The 15,460-nt window shown below is 34.9% G+C and overlaps 1 protein-coding gene across 3 annotated transcripts in view; it reads right to left on the bottom strand.

The window, feature by feature from the left end:
* The window catches only part of CDKL5 (cyclin dependent kinase like 5), a 165,037-nt gene that overhangs the window by 100,806 nt on the left and 48,771 nt on the right, over positions 1-15,460 (bottom strand). For all 3 annotated transcript variants that reach the window (XM_019755452.2, XM_019755453.2, XM_074324175.1), the window contains exons 2-3: positions 7,553-7,743; positions 4,757-4,791 (exon numbers count right to left, since the gene is read on the bottom strand). In XM_019755452.2, coding sequence (XP_019611011.1) covers positions 4,757-4,791; positions 7,553-7,616 — 99 coding nt within the window. In that variant the 5' untranslated portion in view covers positions 7,617-7,743. The remainder of the gene's footprint in view (positions 1-4,756; positions 4,792-7,552; positions 7,744-15,460) is intronic.

Raw genomic sequence — 15,460 nt, 5'->3', positions numbered from 1 at the left:
GTGATGGTTCATTGACTTTTCCTCAATTATCTTCTTAAGATAGTTTGATTTTTAAAAAGTAACCAAATCATTCAGTTTTTTGGTAGAAAACCAAAATTAATCTGAAGGAAAAAGGAATCACTAATTCAAAATGTGTAATGCTTGCTAAAAACGCAGCCTTATAGCAAGAGACAAATTGTGAATATTAAGTAAGAGCGAACAGCCAAAGAATGCCTTTTAATGGGGAATTATGGGTATTCCTGACTAGGGAATATTTCATCAGATCTACTCTTCCTATTACTCTCAGTCTCAATGTCTCAAATCTCAAGAGAAAAATGGCCAATCCAGATTTTCTCCATTTATTCTCTCCTTAAACCTCTCACAATTTGGCATTCAATGTACCATTTCACATAAAGAGGTCATTAATAAATGGCACCATTAAATGAAATGGATTTGCTCACTCCTCAATCCTTATCATGATGGATCTTTTTATGGATTTTTACACTGTTGGTAAATAGCATTTTAAAAAACCTATCTTCCTTGCTGTCAAGATGCCGGCCTCCCTCTCCTTTTAGTCTGACCACTTTAAACATGCCCTTCACTCTGCTCTCAACTTCCTCTTGGAAGGTTCCTATCATGTCACAGTTCCAGCTCATGCTCCAGTCAGCTATTTCCAGAGTCAGACCAAAGCCTGGTTCCACCTCTTTATCAGCTGCACAATCTTGGCCCTGTTACATAAGCTCTCTCTGACTCAGTTTCCTCATCTGAAAAAATGGAAGTAAGAGTAAAGTTGTTGTGGGGATAAAATGTAAAGCATCTAGTAAAATGCCTTGCATATGGCAGATGCTCAATATGTGGCATTTATTAATATTGGGTTTGGTATTCAGCTGTCATTTTATTCTTTATTATGAAAGCCAAACTTATCATTTCTCCCTGCAAACCTACACACCTTTTAGAAGTTTTTCAGTCAGATCAATGATCCTAACACTTTTCCCATTTGCCACAAATCCTTGGGATTATCTTTAATCCCTCCACAGGGACCTGCTAATCTGCAACAGCTCTCTACAGTGTTCTTCCATTTTGGCTGTGTAATCTAAGTCAACTTTATTATGTATTGAATATTTAGAGGCTGTACCCCAACAATGGGTTACTCACAGCTTTTTAAAACTAGCTATCTCAAGAGCATATGTCACCTACGACTTCAAAACAAACAGAAACTTCTCCTAAATCAACCCCAGCCACAGGAGCTACGTGAACCAGCATTTCCTTGTGAACCAGCATTTCCTTGCCCGAGGCTCAGCTGGGATCACCCTCTGACCTCGCTCTGTTTGGCTGCACAATCTCTCTTGCCTCAAGTTCTGATCTCATCTGCCTATTTCAACTCCATTCCATTCTCCCTACTTTGTAGTGAAGATCACGTCTCTGGGCTTCTGCAAAGAAAAAGTGTGCTGTAAAACATGCCTCCCCTCTCATAGGCACTTCAAAGCTGACATGCCAATAAAAAAAAGTCAGCAATGTATATCTGCAGAGTCAAGGTCCAGGCCAGAACTTCTTCCAATGTGAGCAGTCATAAAGCACCATAAATAGCTGAACAGTCACTGCTAAGAGTTTTCACATACGTGCCAATGTGTATATATAATAAACAGAAGCTGTCAAAAAGAGAGTACTGTTACATTCTTCTTTTTTAATTGGACAGCATTTATTTTAGTAAACTAAGAGCTATGGTCTTTGGCCTGGAATAGACCAACACTACTGTGTTCACAAAAGATAAGATGGATCTTTTTATAAACGTGACCTCTAAATTTTTTGCCAGCAGTACACAGATTAAAAGAGTAACTTTCTTTCTTACTTGCTCAAATATACAATATGCTAGGAATTATTTAATTATATATCACCCACAACCAACCCTCTCAAAAAGAGATCAAATTTATGCATAAGTGATCGCACAGACCTATGCATAAGTAATCATACATTTTTATAAGCATTTTATTAAAATTTTAAAAGGTATGCAAAATACATGGGCATCATTATTTTACATATAATGGGTACAATAGAAAATATTATATCCAATTTTAACATAAGATTTCATAGTAATCCATTTGTTTTGTTTGATCCTGAAGGGTAAATCTTACCAAAAGCATCAAATTCTCTATTTAGGGGTAACGGAGTAAAGATTTGAAGGTCTGATTCCGGCTAAAAAAAGGATATACTATAAGAAGTCTAGTGACTAAACAGCTGCAGATTCTAAAAAAGAGTTTTTATTACTCTGAGTTAGGCACTAATGTATACTTTAAATTTTCCATCCAGCAATATCTTCTTAGATGCACGAAAGGAAAAACCAACAATACTTAAGAGAGCTGGTCTTTGAGTCCCTCATTTAGTAAAAGGCAGTAAAAAAAAAAAAAAAAAGAAGATGGTTTTTAGATGCAATCTCATTTCCAGCAACCTCACGGGTGAATTTTTTCAAGTATCTATTCTTCTATCTCTTCAGACAAACCATAAGCCATACGAGTACAAAAAAACTGTGCTTCACTCATCCTTGTAACTCAAAATGCCTTATATATAGCCACTAGGAATCAAAGTTCACACTTAGAGTTGGTTTCTTAAGAGCAGAGATGCCTGTTCTCATTCACTTTCACTCTGGGCCCACCTTGCTGACACTAATTGTTCATTATCAGTGTGCAGTGCGAACAAGGTACTACAGGTAACAAGCATAATTTAACAAAAGAGCAAACCAGATATATGGAAAGATAAAAACAATATATTCAACTAATAACTTTTTTTTTTTTTTTTTTTTTTTTTTACGTAAAAGGCAGGAGAGCTTAGATAAGGTCAAAAAAGTATAGGGGAAAAGGTCTCAGGACGAAGTGTGACAAAGACAGAGAAAACACTGTTGGAAGATTTGCGTTATATACTAGAAAGCCTTGGGTTTTAAAACTCAAGGATTAAAATTAAGAACTAAAGCTTCCATTTGCTATGCTGTATAAACAGAGCCATAGTACAAAATGAGGTATTATGTTCATGAGAGAGTCAAATTTCACTTGGAAACTAACAATCTATTTCCTCTAAGTAGTATCCACCCAGGAATTTTATTTTTTTAAGCATCAGAAATTTATTGTAACCCAAGGCAACTCATTAAAAGCATCGCATTTCATCAGGGAACTTTCCATTTGCTTAATTTCAAACTGTGGTAATATTTCTTAATAAGGTATTCAAGATGCTAAATTTATTTTTATTATATTCATTATTTTAAATTCTTAATCACCCTGAATCAAAAACCAATAGTATTCAAACCATTTTTTGAGGATTTACTGGCAGAGATCTTCAGATAACTCTTACCAACACAAAATAATATGAATACCCAATTTTAAAAATAATAGAAAATTCATTGAATTAAAGAAGAGCCTTGTGATCTAAAATCCAATAATATATCAACTTCCATGAAGCCTTAAATCCAAAATGTAAGTAATATCTTGTACAATAGGAAAGAAAAAGCAAACAAAAATTATATCATGTTTATATATGTTACAATAGATTCGAGTTTAAATTAAATGGCTTGGGCTAAAGTGCTAAGCTTATTTCAGACATAAATTACTTATATTGTTATAAAATACCACAAAAAAGCTTCAAATCTTGGTCTTAACAAATTATACACAAAATAGCATGAGGCGAAATTATTAGTACTCAGACTAGGTATGCCATAATAGAAAAATATTTATCTTAGTATTTGAAATTGTTATTGCTTTAACAGTTGCCATCCTTGTTTTAAAATTGAGGTATAACCGACATGCAACATTATATTTGTTTCAGATGTACAACATAATGATTCGATATTACAACACTTGCCATCTAAAAGTTAGTCTCTGAGTAAAACATGCTCACCACTGAGCAATAGCTATGGAAACGTGAAATAACTTACCTGAATAAATGATGATTATTGTCGTAGTCAAATAATCTACCATGTTTCCCCAAAAATAAGACCTAGCCAGACAATCAGCTCTAATGCGTCTTTTGGAGGAAGAATTAATATAAGACCCGGTCTTATTTTACTATAATATAAAGAGCTGATTGTCCATCTACATCTTATTTTCAGGGAAATACAGTATTTAAGATTCATTTCAAGGCTACTCAAGGGTGATCAACTATAGCCAATAACCATACATTATTATCCCAGGCCCTATTTCATAACCAAACACCTATCCACCCTACCCTTCAAAATCTGGATTCAGATCCATCAAGCAATCTAAGTTACTGGGTCTACATGAAAAATACGGACTGAATAATCCTGAAAAAATCCTTCATTGCTCATAACTACTTGAACATAAATTAAATCTGTCACTACCTTGATTTCTTCTCTACCATGTTTCCCCGAAAATAAGACCTAGCCGGGCAATCAGCTGTCATGTGTCTTTTGACACATAATACAGGGTCTTATATTAATTTTTGCTCCAAAAGACCCATGACAGCTGATTGCCCGGCTAGGTCTTATTTTCGGGGAAACATGGTACCACCTTTTCTCCTCCCATTTGGCAGCTTTTCACCTATATATGTAAGTCTGCTGAAAAAAATAGCACCTGATTGCAAAGAACTAATGACTACCTTGGGACAAAGCTTGTCCAAAAGTAGTCTCCTTTCTCTGGGTTCACATATTAAATCCACTCATTAAGCATCATCACCACAGCCAGACAGTTTCAATTACATGCCCACACACTACATTAGTTTCAAAACAGTTAAACATACAGAGTGATTTTCTTCTTTTTAAAAACCATGTACTTGCCTTGTGTCTGCATTTAAGTACAACTCCATAGGCTCCTATAATAAAAAGAAGTAAACAGTCAGGAGCAGGTATATAATCTACAGCTCTTGTAGAAATCAAAGTTGTATTATATTTACGTTGGTTATCACTATATTATAATGATTCCTAAAATGACAATATCCTGTAGTGATAATGCAGTGAGCCACATAAAAAGAGAGCATGGCTATTTATTATATATATATTTTTATAAACCAAGAGCACAAGTAACCCATTTCCTCAACATGTATTTTTCAATGTTTTGCTTTTTAAAGAAAACTTCACTTGAGACATTTTTAAATTTAGGCATAAAATTTTCTGGAGACAAAATTTGGACATAAGACCTTTAAGAGTAAATGAAAATTAACTCAAAAGATTCTAGGGAACTTAAAATTTAAGAGCTAATGATTTCCCAATTCCAAGCTCAGCACGGAGCCTACCAAATATGTCCTCTGTCCTAGGAGACATTTAAATCCTCTTTGAGATACTGGAATGTCTTTCCTGACTGACAAAATAGTACAGGCATGAGTATTCCAATTAATAACTAGTAGGGGTTGCTACATTTTTGCCACAAGTAAAGATTTGGCTTCTAAGGGCACAGGCCACAAGCAGTCCAAGGATCTCTGGCCATTTCTAGATAAGCACTCCCACTTTCCATGGTATATTTTGATGAGATGCATCACTACCTTTTGGTACTTATCCTATTATTAATATCTAGCCAATAAACTACCTCCTGAGAGGCAGAACACAGAGTTAACAGCAAGGTACACAGGAAACTGAGGTTAAAGTTATATTGTGAAAAATCTAATTAGGAGAATCAAAAGGTAATGTGTGAGGTTTGTAGACATGTCAAGAACACTTACGTTAACAGACAGGCAAAGCCTGCACGCATCTATGAGAAGGGGACTTCAGGCACATGAAATTGGGAAATGTGTCTCCAACAGAATCTAGCGAACCAGAACAAGTCTCCCCCACTTTGGTGGAGATGGATGAATCTTATTATCATAGTTAGGGTGGGACCAGCCATTACAGCCATCCAGTTTAGCTCCACAATCACCAGGCAATCGCATCTAATCCTCATGTACCTACTCATGCCAGTTTTTCTATGGGTAAAAATGCACTATCTAGGCCACAAGAACGTAGGGTTTGCTTGACAGTTTTTAATTTCCTTAATATATATGTATTTCTTTGCCAAAAAGTATCTGAGGTAGTTTACAAAGAAAAAAAAATCACCTAACAATGATGGTTCTGACTACAACTTAAACTGACATATTCTGATTTATGTAACAGTCTGGTAGTTTTAGTCAATCTGAGCCAATCCCTGAGAAGATGATCACTTATGGCTATACTAAGAAAAATAAGGTTTTGATCCAGAAAAACTTAGGCACAGAATCTGGAACATTCCAACCCTGTTATACCCTATGAGCTGACCTCCAGTCAGCAGCTTTATTGCGTAATTCTTCAATTATAACACTTTTGGAAAAAAACTAAAAAGGCAGCTATTATAAAACAGTAGATGAGACACTGAGAGTAAATTTTATTTATATAACTAATATCAATGAAGAAAAGGAAAAGGAGTTGACTGGTGAAGAAGGACTTGTTCTTTTTACATGGTTTTGACTTCAGACCTTGAAGCAAACATCCAATGATTAGACTATATTTTAATTGTTTGTATTTATTTGAAAAAGATTCAACAACGTAATATCAAAATCTAAAATAGCTTTGCTGTTCACATTGGTAAATTTTTAAAACTTCTTTTGAAATTCAAAATTTATTTGAAAATTCTGAAATACAAAATTTTTGTAACAGTTGCTTTAAAGATAGAAATGCTAAGAAACCATAATTATAATCACTTACCCCATTAACAGAACCATTTATAAAAATCTCCATAAAGTTATCTTTAAGAGCAAAAATTACTAAGAGAAAAAATCAGGAAGACTGATGAAAAATGAATTAGCATATTTCACCAATCAACGATGTCATTGATTATAGACATGATTTTATGTACTACTAGGAAAGAAAAAGCACTGTCAATTAAACCATGACATGCTACTGATTATCACACACACCTTGATTTCAGAGATGTTAAAATATGACCACATTGTGTGCCTCAGAATTTATAAAATATAGTTTTCATTCTCAAAGACAAATAGAAGTTATTTATTCATTTATTTACCAAGTGAAACTTATACAAATAAGTCTCGTTATTCAAAATAAGCCAAGCTGATATAAAAATAAAATGTTACCAAAAATTGTAGATTAAAACACCATAATTCCCAATGAAAAGAATGAAATGAAGGCAGCCTTAAGAAACCTCTGATTTATTAAACTTCTTTTTTTTTTAAGTTTGAGATGTTTATCTTTGAGGAACAGTGTTCAGGTAGTGAAATGCACTCTTTTATTAGTGTATAGTTCTGTGAATTTGGACAGTTTCTTAGAAAGTTAAACATACAGTTTCCATATGACCCAACAATCTCACTTCTATTTAGGTAATTATTCTAGAGAAGTGGAAGTTTAAGCTCGTATAAAAAAAACTGTATGCAAACGTTTATAGTGGCTTCCAAAATTATGATTTATTAAATTTTAGGAGGTTTAAAAATGTTATTAACTTTCAATTGGAGAAAAAGACACAGTAATTTATGAGCAATTTTATTTTTAATATTTTACTTTTAGGCATATATCTGAATTGATATGATTAAATTAATAGGACTTGAATTACTAACTCTTTTGGTGGTAGGTATAACTATACATTTCTCAAAAACTCAAAGATGCTAAACTTACCTTCACCTACAACCCCAAGGATCTCAAATTTATTCATCACATTACCAATGTTAGGAATCTTCATGAAGACAAACTCCTCTTTTGATGCAAGCCACAGAACATGGCATCAAAAAAGAACTTCTGAGAATGGTGTTCACAGGTTGGCAGGAATTTTCACATATTTGTTCTCATGTGAAGTATTAAATGACTACCTGAAAGAACAAACACAATTAAAAGCCATAAGTTTTGTGTCTCAGTATTCTAACAACCTATCCTATCTTTTTGTACTGTGCTTTTAAAACGATGTTAACGTTAACATTGCATATACTGAAAAAAAAAAAAAAGAAATAATAATAGGTGGGAAGAACGCAAAATGGACAAACAAATGTACCTAAACTGTATTTGAAATAAATAACATAAACACACTGAAGGGAATCGGGGGGGAAAGAATTAACCCTAGGTAACTTTTGAAAACAATTATTTTAACTACATACTCTCCTTGAGCTAAAGACAAAATAAATATAAATACATACATACTCTACTTAGATCTTTGTTTTTATATAGAGATATGAAACTTCTTGATGTGTATTCTAGGACTGAGCAAATAAGTAAATATATTGTAGATAATGACAGTTTGGTCACTTATTCTCATAAAAGGAAGTTACAAATATGTAAAGGGGGAAGGCTTGGAATTAGAGTTAACCATATAAGCTCAGTTCTTCATACAGAGAGATGTAGAAATTGATATAAATGTGTGTGTAAATATACATACACACATATATTCCTTAGCTGTGTGCTGAGGAGGCCTAGAAGCAATGCCACTCCAATAGCCACAAGCACAGCTACTGCACCAATAAAAGGAACCAGGGTTCCTTGGAGAAATGGCTGAGTCCCCAGCTAGGGCAGGGCAAAGCACAAATTGAAACTAGGAGATATTTTTGTGGTGCCAGAAAGTAAGTAAATGCTCAAAGAATGATGGGGACATGTCTAAAGGACACAGGAGTCAGCTTGAAGAGACTCCCACTGGTCAAATGAGTAACATCAGAGCAACAAAACAAATAGGAATAGTAGCACATTACAATCCATAGAATAAAACAAAAACACACTAGTCCTGACTGACATAAATAAATGGTGGAAAGGGAAAAACTCTTTCTTAATACTGTAATTCCAAATAATAAATGTAGTGAAGAAATTAGAAAATTACCATTTGGCAACCACGCTGGTAATAATTATTTCAGGCAAGTAACATCAATACGTGATAAAACTAGTGGTTGAAAGTTTGATGGAAAACAGGATATTACCTAGTCTCAAGGTATCTCCCTATAACATATCTATAAATTACAAAAGGAAAAATAGTAATTTCATAGAGAAGAATCCTTCCTGCCAGACACTCCGTTAATTAAGTGATCAAAGTTAACACCATCAATAATAGGACAAGTCAACATCATATGCCTCCTGATAGGATGCATCACAACATACTTCTGTGACATTCCTTCCAAAAAAGTAAAACCTAAATCTAACCATAGGCAGCAGCAGACAAGCCCACAATGAGGGACATTCTACTCTATAACTAGTCTGTATTCTTTAAAAATGTCTAGGTCATGAAAGACAAGGAATGACCACTGAGTAACTGTTCCAGAAAGGAGATTAAGAGAGTCGTAACTAAATATAATGCACAATCCTGGATTAGATTCTGGACAAGAAAAACATTTTTTTTCTACAAAAGATAACTGATAAAATTTAAATGTCTATAAATTAGATAATATTGTATTAATGACAATTTTATCTTGATAACAGTATAGTGGTTATATAAAACAATGCTCCTGTTTTAAGAAATGGCGAAATGGGTGAAAGTGCTCAAAAGGTACAAAGTTCTAGTTAAAAAATAAGTGAGTCATGGGATGTATAATATATAGCATGGTGACTATAGCTAGTGATAACATATGGTATATTTGGAAGTTGCTGAGAGTAAATCTTGAAAGTTTTCATCACAAGCAAACAATTGTAACTATGTGTGGTGATGGATGTTAACTAGACTTATTGTGGTCATCATTTTATAATATCTAGAAATATCGAACCATCATGTAGTACTCCTGAAACTAATCTAATGTTATATGTCAATTCTATTTTGATCAAATATATAAGGCACAGCCCAGAATCTCTAGAATGAGACAGTCTAACAAAAAGTTTAACAACAAAAAAAGAAATGACACCAAAGTTTTTAGAGATCAAGTTTGCAACTTAAACTGTTCAGAAAAAAATATGTTGTTTGTAAGGAGAAAAAGATAAAGTCAATATGGTAAAATGTTAACATTTGGGAAACCTGGGTCAAGAGGCTATGAAACAGGAAATTCTTTCTACCATCTTTCAAACTTTCCTCCAAATCTGAAATTATTTCAAAATAAGTTCTTTTGTTTGAAAAAAACCCAAAATCCTATCCTATCTTTAAGAATATCTGTATCAACACAAAATATTGGTTTAACAAAATAAAAACCAATAAAGAAAGTTTCTTTGCTGCCTATGAAATTTGAAACAAAAAAATGAGTACCCCATGTGGTATGGATAAATATTAACATGAAGAAGTGTGTTTTTTTGTATGCTGATGGTAGGAATGTAAACTGATACAAGATTTCTAAAGAGCAATATGTCCATAATTAAATGCTTGCAAAATGTTCATATTCTGATAAAAGTATCTGACAAAAACCCACATCCTTATTAAACATGAATTATTAAACACAGTCCCGTTAAATATTAAGAATATGACAAGAAATCCTACTCTTAATGCTTATTAACATAACTATTAGACATCCTGGTGGGTTCTAGCCAGCTCAGTAAAACAAGAAAAAATAAATAGTATAGGATTGGAAAGAGGGAAACAAAATAGAATTTATAGATATTGTCTACAAAGAAAATTCAGAGGAATTTACAAATTATTAGGATTGTAAGTGCTAGCAAAGTAGCTGAATATAAGTTTAATATACAAATATCAACTGCATTTGTAAACATTAACAAGAAACAAAATATAATTTTTTAAAAAAAATCACATTGATAAGTCACTTAGGATTTAACATAACAAAAGATACTCAAGACCTCTATTCAAATTATATACCTTTATTCAAAGGCATTAATGATGACCTAAATAAATGGAGACATCATCCCAATTTTAAGGCTAGGAAGATTCATTCAATACTATAAGGAAGTCAATTCTCTCCGTTATTACCGTAGACAGTCAATGGTATGCCAAGCAAAATCATAACAGGGTTTTCTGAGGAATTAAGGTAAGCTGATTCTAAAATACATGTGGAAGAGCAGAGTTCCAAGTACAGCCCACACCCTTCTGAATAAGAAAAGTAAGAAGGTGAGGGTAGGATCTGGCAGGAGGCCCTACCAAATATCCTGTGTTAGAATTGAGTTACAGGAATCAAGAAGAGAAGGTACTCTTGGCACCGAGACAGACAAATCAGCCAGTGGAAGTGATGTGAGAGGCCAGAAGTACATCACACTTAAATAGCCCTCTAGTTGCACACTCACCTACCTCCTCCTTCAGTCTGTTCTCCTCCACACAGGAGTCTTTAGGATAAGTCAGATCTTGCCGCTGCTCGGCACAAAACTCTCAGCGGCCTCCCTTATCTTTAAGAATGAAGGCAAAGTCCACATGAGCCCCAAGGCCTGCTCCTCCCCTCCTCTGCTATCATCTGGGAACAGTTTTCGCCCTTGGCTTGTTTCACTCCCACCACACTGACCTCCTTTCAGTTCAGTATGTACCAGGAAAATCAGTTGTCTGTCCCTAATGCTAAACATTTCTTCGTCACTCTAACATTTACTTTAGGTCTGATTCTTATTATTTGATTTTTTCATTCAACATTTACAAAATATGTTTTCGGAAAAAAAGAAGTCAAGCGAAAGCAGACACTATACTTATTTTAGAAAACTTTAAAGGAATCACAAATTTTCAAAGGAGGACTGCGACATTTAGAGAAAATGTTACAATTTCAGAAGAGATTAATATTTATTCTATTCGTTTATTAACCAAGTAATTGCTGACTGCCTCACATGTTTCAGGAAATAGGTTAAAAAAGACAACACACAGGATAGCGGTGAACAAGATAAGCAAGATCCTTGCCTTCATGGAGCTTTACATTTTGCTGAGGGAGGAAAAAAATACAAGATTATTATACTTAATACAAGAGTGATACATGCTATGAAGGGTGGGGAAAGAATGATTACTGAGACAGAGAGGTCTCTCTAAAACCATGACGTCTGAGGTGAACTCTCAATAACAAGAAGGAGCCACCCACATGAAGATGGACGGCAGTCACATTCCAGGTCAAAGACGCTCTGAGTTTTCTGAGGACGAATCATTCCTTCGTCTTCTATGGCTGATATGAAGACTTCCCAGGAAATATTTAAATATTCCTCTCTCTACCAATAATGCTATGGCTCATTTCAAAGGAAACTAGAGATAAAAATTTACTCATTCCCACTATGAAGGTTCAGCACCCCAAAAGTTCTGTACGTGAGTATATACAGAAGGTGCCAAAAAAAGTACATACATTTTAAGAAAGGAAAAAACTATTAAAATTGTAATACTCAATATATGCTGATAACAAAAGGTGAATACAAGTCATGTGTATACATTTTTTTGGCACCCCGGTATAAAGAACATTTGGTCCCACCTATTCTCTGTGGAAATCAAAATTGAGTAATGCAAACTGGGAATCAGAATTTAAATGTGTGAGTAAATACATAATGTAGGTGTCAAAAACAGTCTTTTAACTACCGGTATTCATACTGAGAAAAAAAAAGTATGCCAAATTGGATTTAACTATGAATGCAAAGGACGCAACTTAGTAGACCTGACAAGCTCAAGGAGCTACTTGGCAGGCTTGACAAGCTCAGTGACCAAAGTCACGTCCCCACATCCCAGGCCTACAGCTTCCTTAGCAAAGGTCAATCTTTACCTTCAATGAGCCCTGTCCATTGTTCTTATGTACCTAGGACAACACACCTTTGAAATTCAGAGTAATTTTCTTTTCCAGATTCCTCAAAGCACAACCGCAGGCACCAGAGCACAGACCACCAGAGCACAAGACCACAGGACCCCTCATTGCTGTCTTGTTGCCCACATACCATCTCTATTTGCTGTAAATGTTAAATGTTAACTATCCTGTACCCACCAATGTAAAAGGAGTGTGTGTTTCTCCATTTTGCTTTTTATCCAATCTTAGAGCTTTTCCCATTTTGCTTTCTCCCACCTCCTTAATCTACCAACAATGGATTTCATGTAACCTTCCTTACATTTTCTCCTTTGATTCTAAATGTACAAAATGAGCTGCAAAACTGCCATTCTCTGGAGAATTTTCTCAAACCGTTAAGATCTTGCTTCCGAGCATGTCCTCAAATATTTGGCTCATATAAATTTTTCTACAGGTTAGGATGTTCTTACATTGACAACTACAATTTTATGTGAATAACACTGATTAATTTTTTAAGGCATAAAAACTCAGACATTTTAGCTTGAAGTAACTAAATAACTTGGATGAACTGTCCATTTGAGGACAAATACAAATGCTGGAGGGAATACTTTTTTAAAACAGCCTAAAAACCCCCAAAGACTTAACAAGATTGTGAAGAATTACCTGGTTGAAATCAAAGCAAAATAAGAGAACCCAGAGAAGCAATCCAAACCACCCAAAATGGTTTTAACCCATTTTGGCACTTGAAAATCCAGGGGGAAAAAACTAGAGAAAAACAGGTTTGCTCTTGAAACTCTTACAAATCCATGGGCAAAAAAGTCAAAGGCAAGAGTGTTTTAAAAGGAGGAAGTTTGCGGGGCGGCCGGATGGCTCAGTTGGTTAGAGCGCAAGCTCTCAACAAGGCTGCCACATGGGATGGTGGGCTGTGCCCCCTGCAACTGAAGATTGAAAACAGCGACTGGACTTGGAGCTGAGCTGCGCCCTCCACAACTAGATTGAAGGACACCGACTTGGGGCCCTGGAGAAACACACTGTTCCCCAATATTCCCCAATTAAAAAAATACTTTTTTAAAAATCCAAAAAAAGGACAGAAAAGGAAAGTAAAACAGAAAAGGGAGGACAAATAAAAAGCACAAAAATAAGGTGGCATACTGAAAACCAAATATAGCTGTAACTATAATACAAATAGATTAAAGCTCCAGTTAAGACAGATAGACTGATTGGACAAAAAATCAAAATCCAACTATGTGCAAGACATACATCTATTTACATAAGGATAGATAAAGGTTGAACATTAGACAAACAGAGAGAGAACAAGAACACCAACTAAACCAAACAAAAGCTGCTATAGAGACATTCGTGTAAGATACAATAGACTTTAACATATATTTTCAAAGTTACCATAAATAGACTTACTACAAAAGGTTCAACTCACCAGGAAGTTATAATAGTTCAAAACTTGTACACAACTGATAATGTAGCAACAAAATAAAGTATAAAGTAAACACCGGAAGTACAAGGAAAAACAAACCCATAATCGTAATGCAAAAAAAAAGAAAAAAATAGGGGAAAAACAATTCAAATAACAGCAAACTTCTCATCAGAAACCATGGAAGCCAGAAAGAAGTTATAGAATGTTTTTCAAGAGCTGAAAAAATATTAGGTTGGTGCAAAAGTAACTGCGGTTTAAAAGGTTAAAAAAATTGCAAAAACTGCAGTTACTTTAGCACCAACCAAATAACTGTCAACCTGGAATTCTATATCTAGCAACAATCTCTCAAGAATTATGGGGAATTTGGAGAAATAAACATGTTTTCCTTGAATGAAGGGACACTAAGAATTTGTTGCCAGCCGTCCTACCCTAAAAGAATGACTCTGAATTTCTCTGAATAGAAAGAAAATGATAAAAGAAGGACTCCTTGAAAATTAGAAAAGAAAGAACCAAAAGGGCAAAAATAGAGGTATATACAATAGTCTTTCCTTCTCTTGAGTTTTCTAAGTTATGTTTAATGGCCGAATCAAATATAACACTGTCTAAATGCTATTGTTCTCAATGAATGTACAGGAAATATTGAAGATAATTATATCATAAATGGTGCAGGGTAAAGGGACGTAAATCAACGCAAAGTTTCTAAATTTCACTTTAACTGGTGAAATGTCTCTTGAAGTAAAGGACAAAGAAGCGGATCTCAGAAAGTATTGGTGAAGCCACATTTTTTTAAACACATTGCATCTCCCATTTACTCAACTCTCTGAAATCTGGCTTTTCAAAGAAGTCTAGTAACCACGCATTTATTTAAGACCACTAGTGAGCTCTCATGTTGACTTTTATGCTGCATTTGGTGGTGTTTATTCCTTAAAATCGTTCCTCTCCTGTTGTTGGGGGAACCAAACTCGTGACTCTCCTACATTTATGTGTACTTTTTCTCAGTGTCCTAAATTGACTTCTATCTTCTACCCCCCCACCCCGATTTTTGTGTTTCTCAAAGTTTGGGCCTCAAACCATGTCATGGAAACACCTGAGCCCCACTCTGGACCTATTGATTCAGAACCCATGGATGTGAGCACCAGGGGGTCAGCCTTGCAACAAGCTCCCCCAGGTGAAGCGTGAAAATTATTATTTTAAATGTTGACCTACAAGGCTGTCATTGGTCCTCTTCTACCTCCACCTGTTACACATGAACAATGAAAACCACACCCCAAACTTCCACCACTTACTGCTATCAATAGGATATACAAGCTGCCTACCCACCCGCTACCGGCACCTATAATCCCCGACACAAAGAGTATTTGTTTAAATGAACATGACGCCTCTCAAACTTGCTTTGTCAACCAAGACCTCTCTCTTTTAGGCTCCATACCTGCACGTGCAGCTATCCAATGGACATGTCCACCTGGATGGCCTAAAGTTACCCTGAATCAGGTAGGAGGATTAAGTTCAGCCAACAGTAAC

This window comes from Rhinolophus sinicus, chromosome X, assembly GCF_036562045.2.
Source record: "Rhinolophus sinicus isolate RSC01 chromosome X, ASM3656204v1, whole genome shotgun sequence".
NCBI classification, from domain to species: Eukaryota; Metazoa; Chordata; class Mammalia; order Chiroptera; family Rhinolophidae; genus Rhinolophus; species Rhinolophus sinicus.
This window is presented reverse-complemented; position numbering and strand designations above follow the sequence as displayed.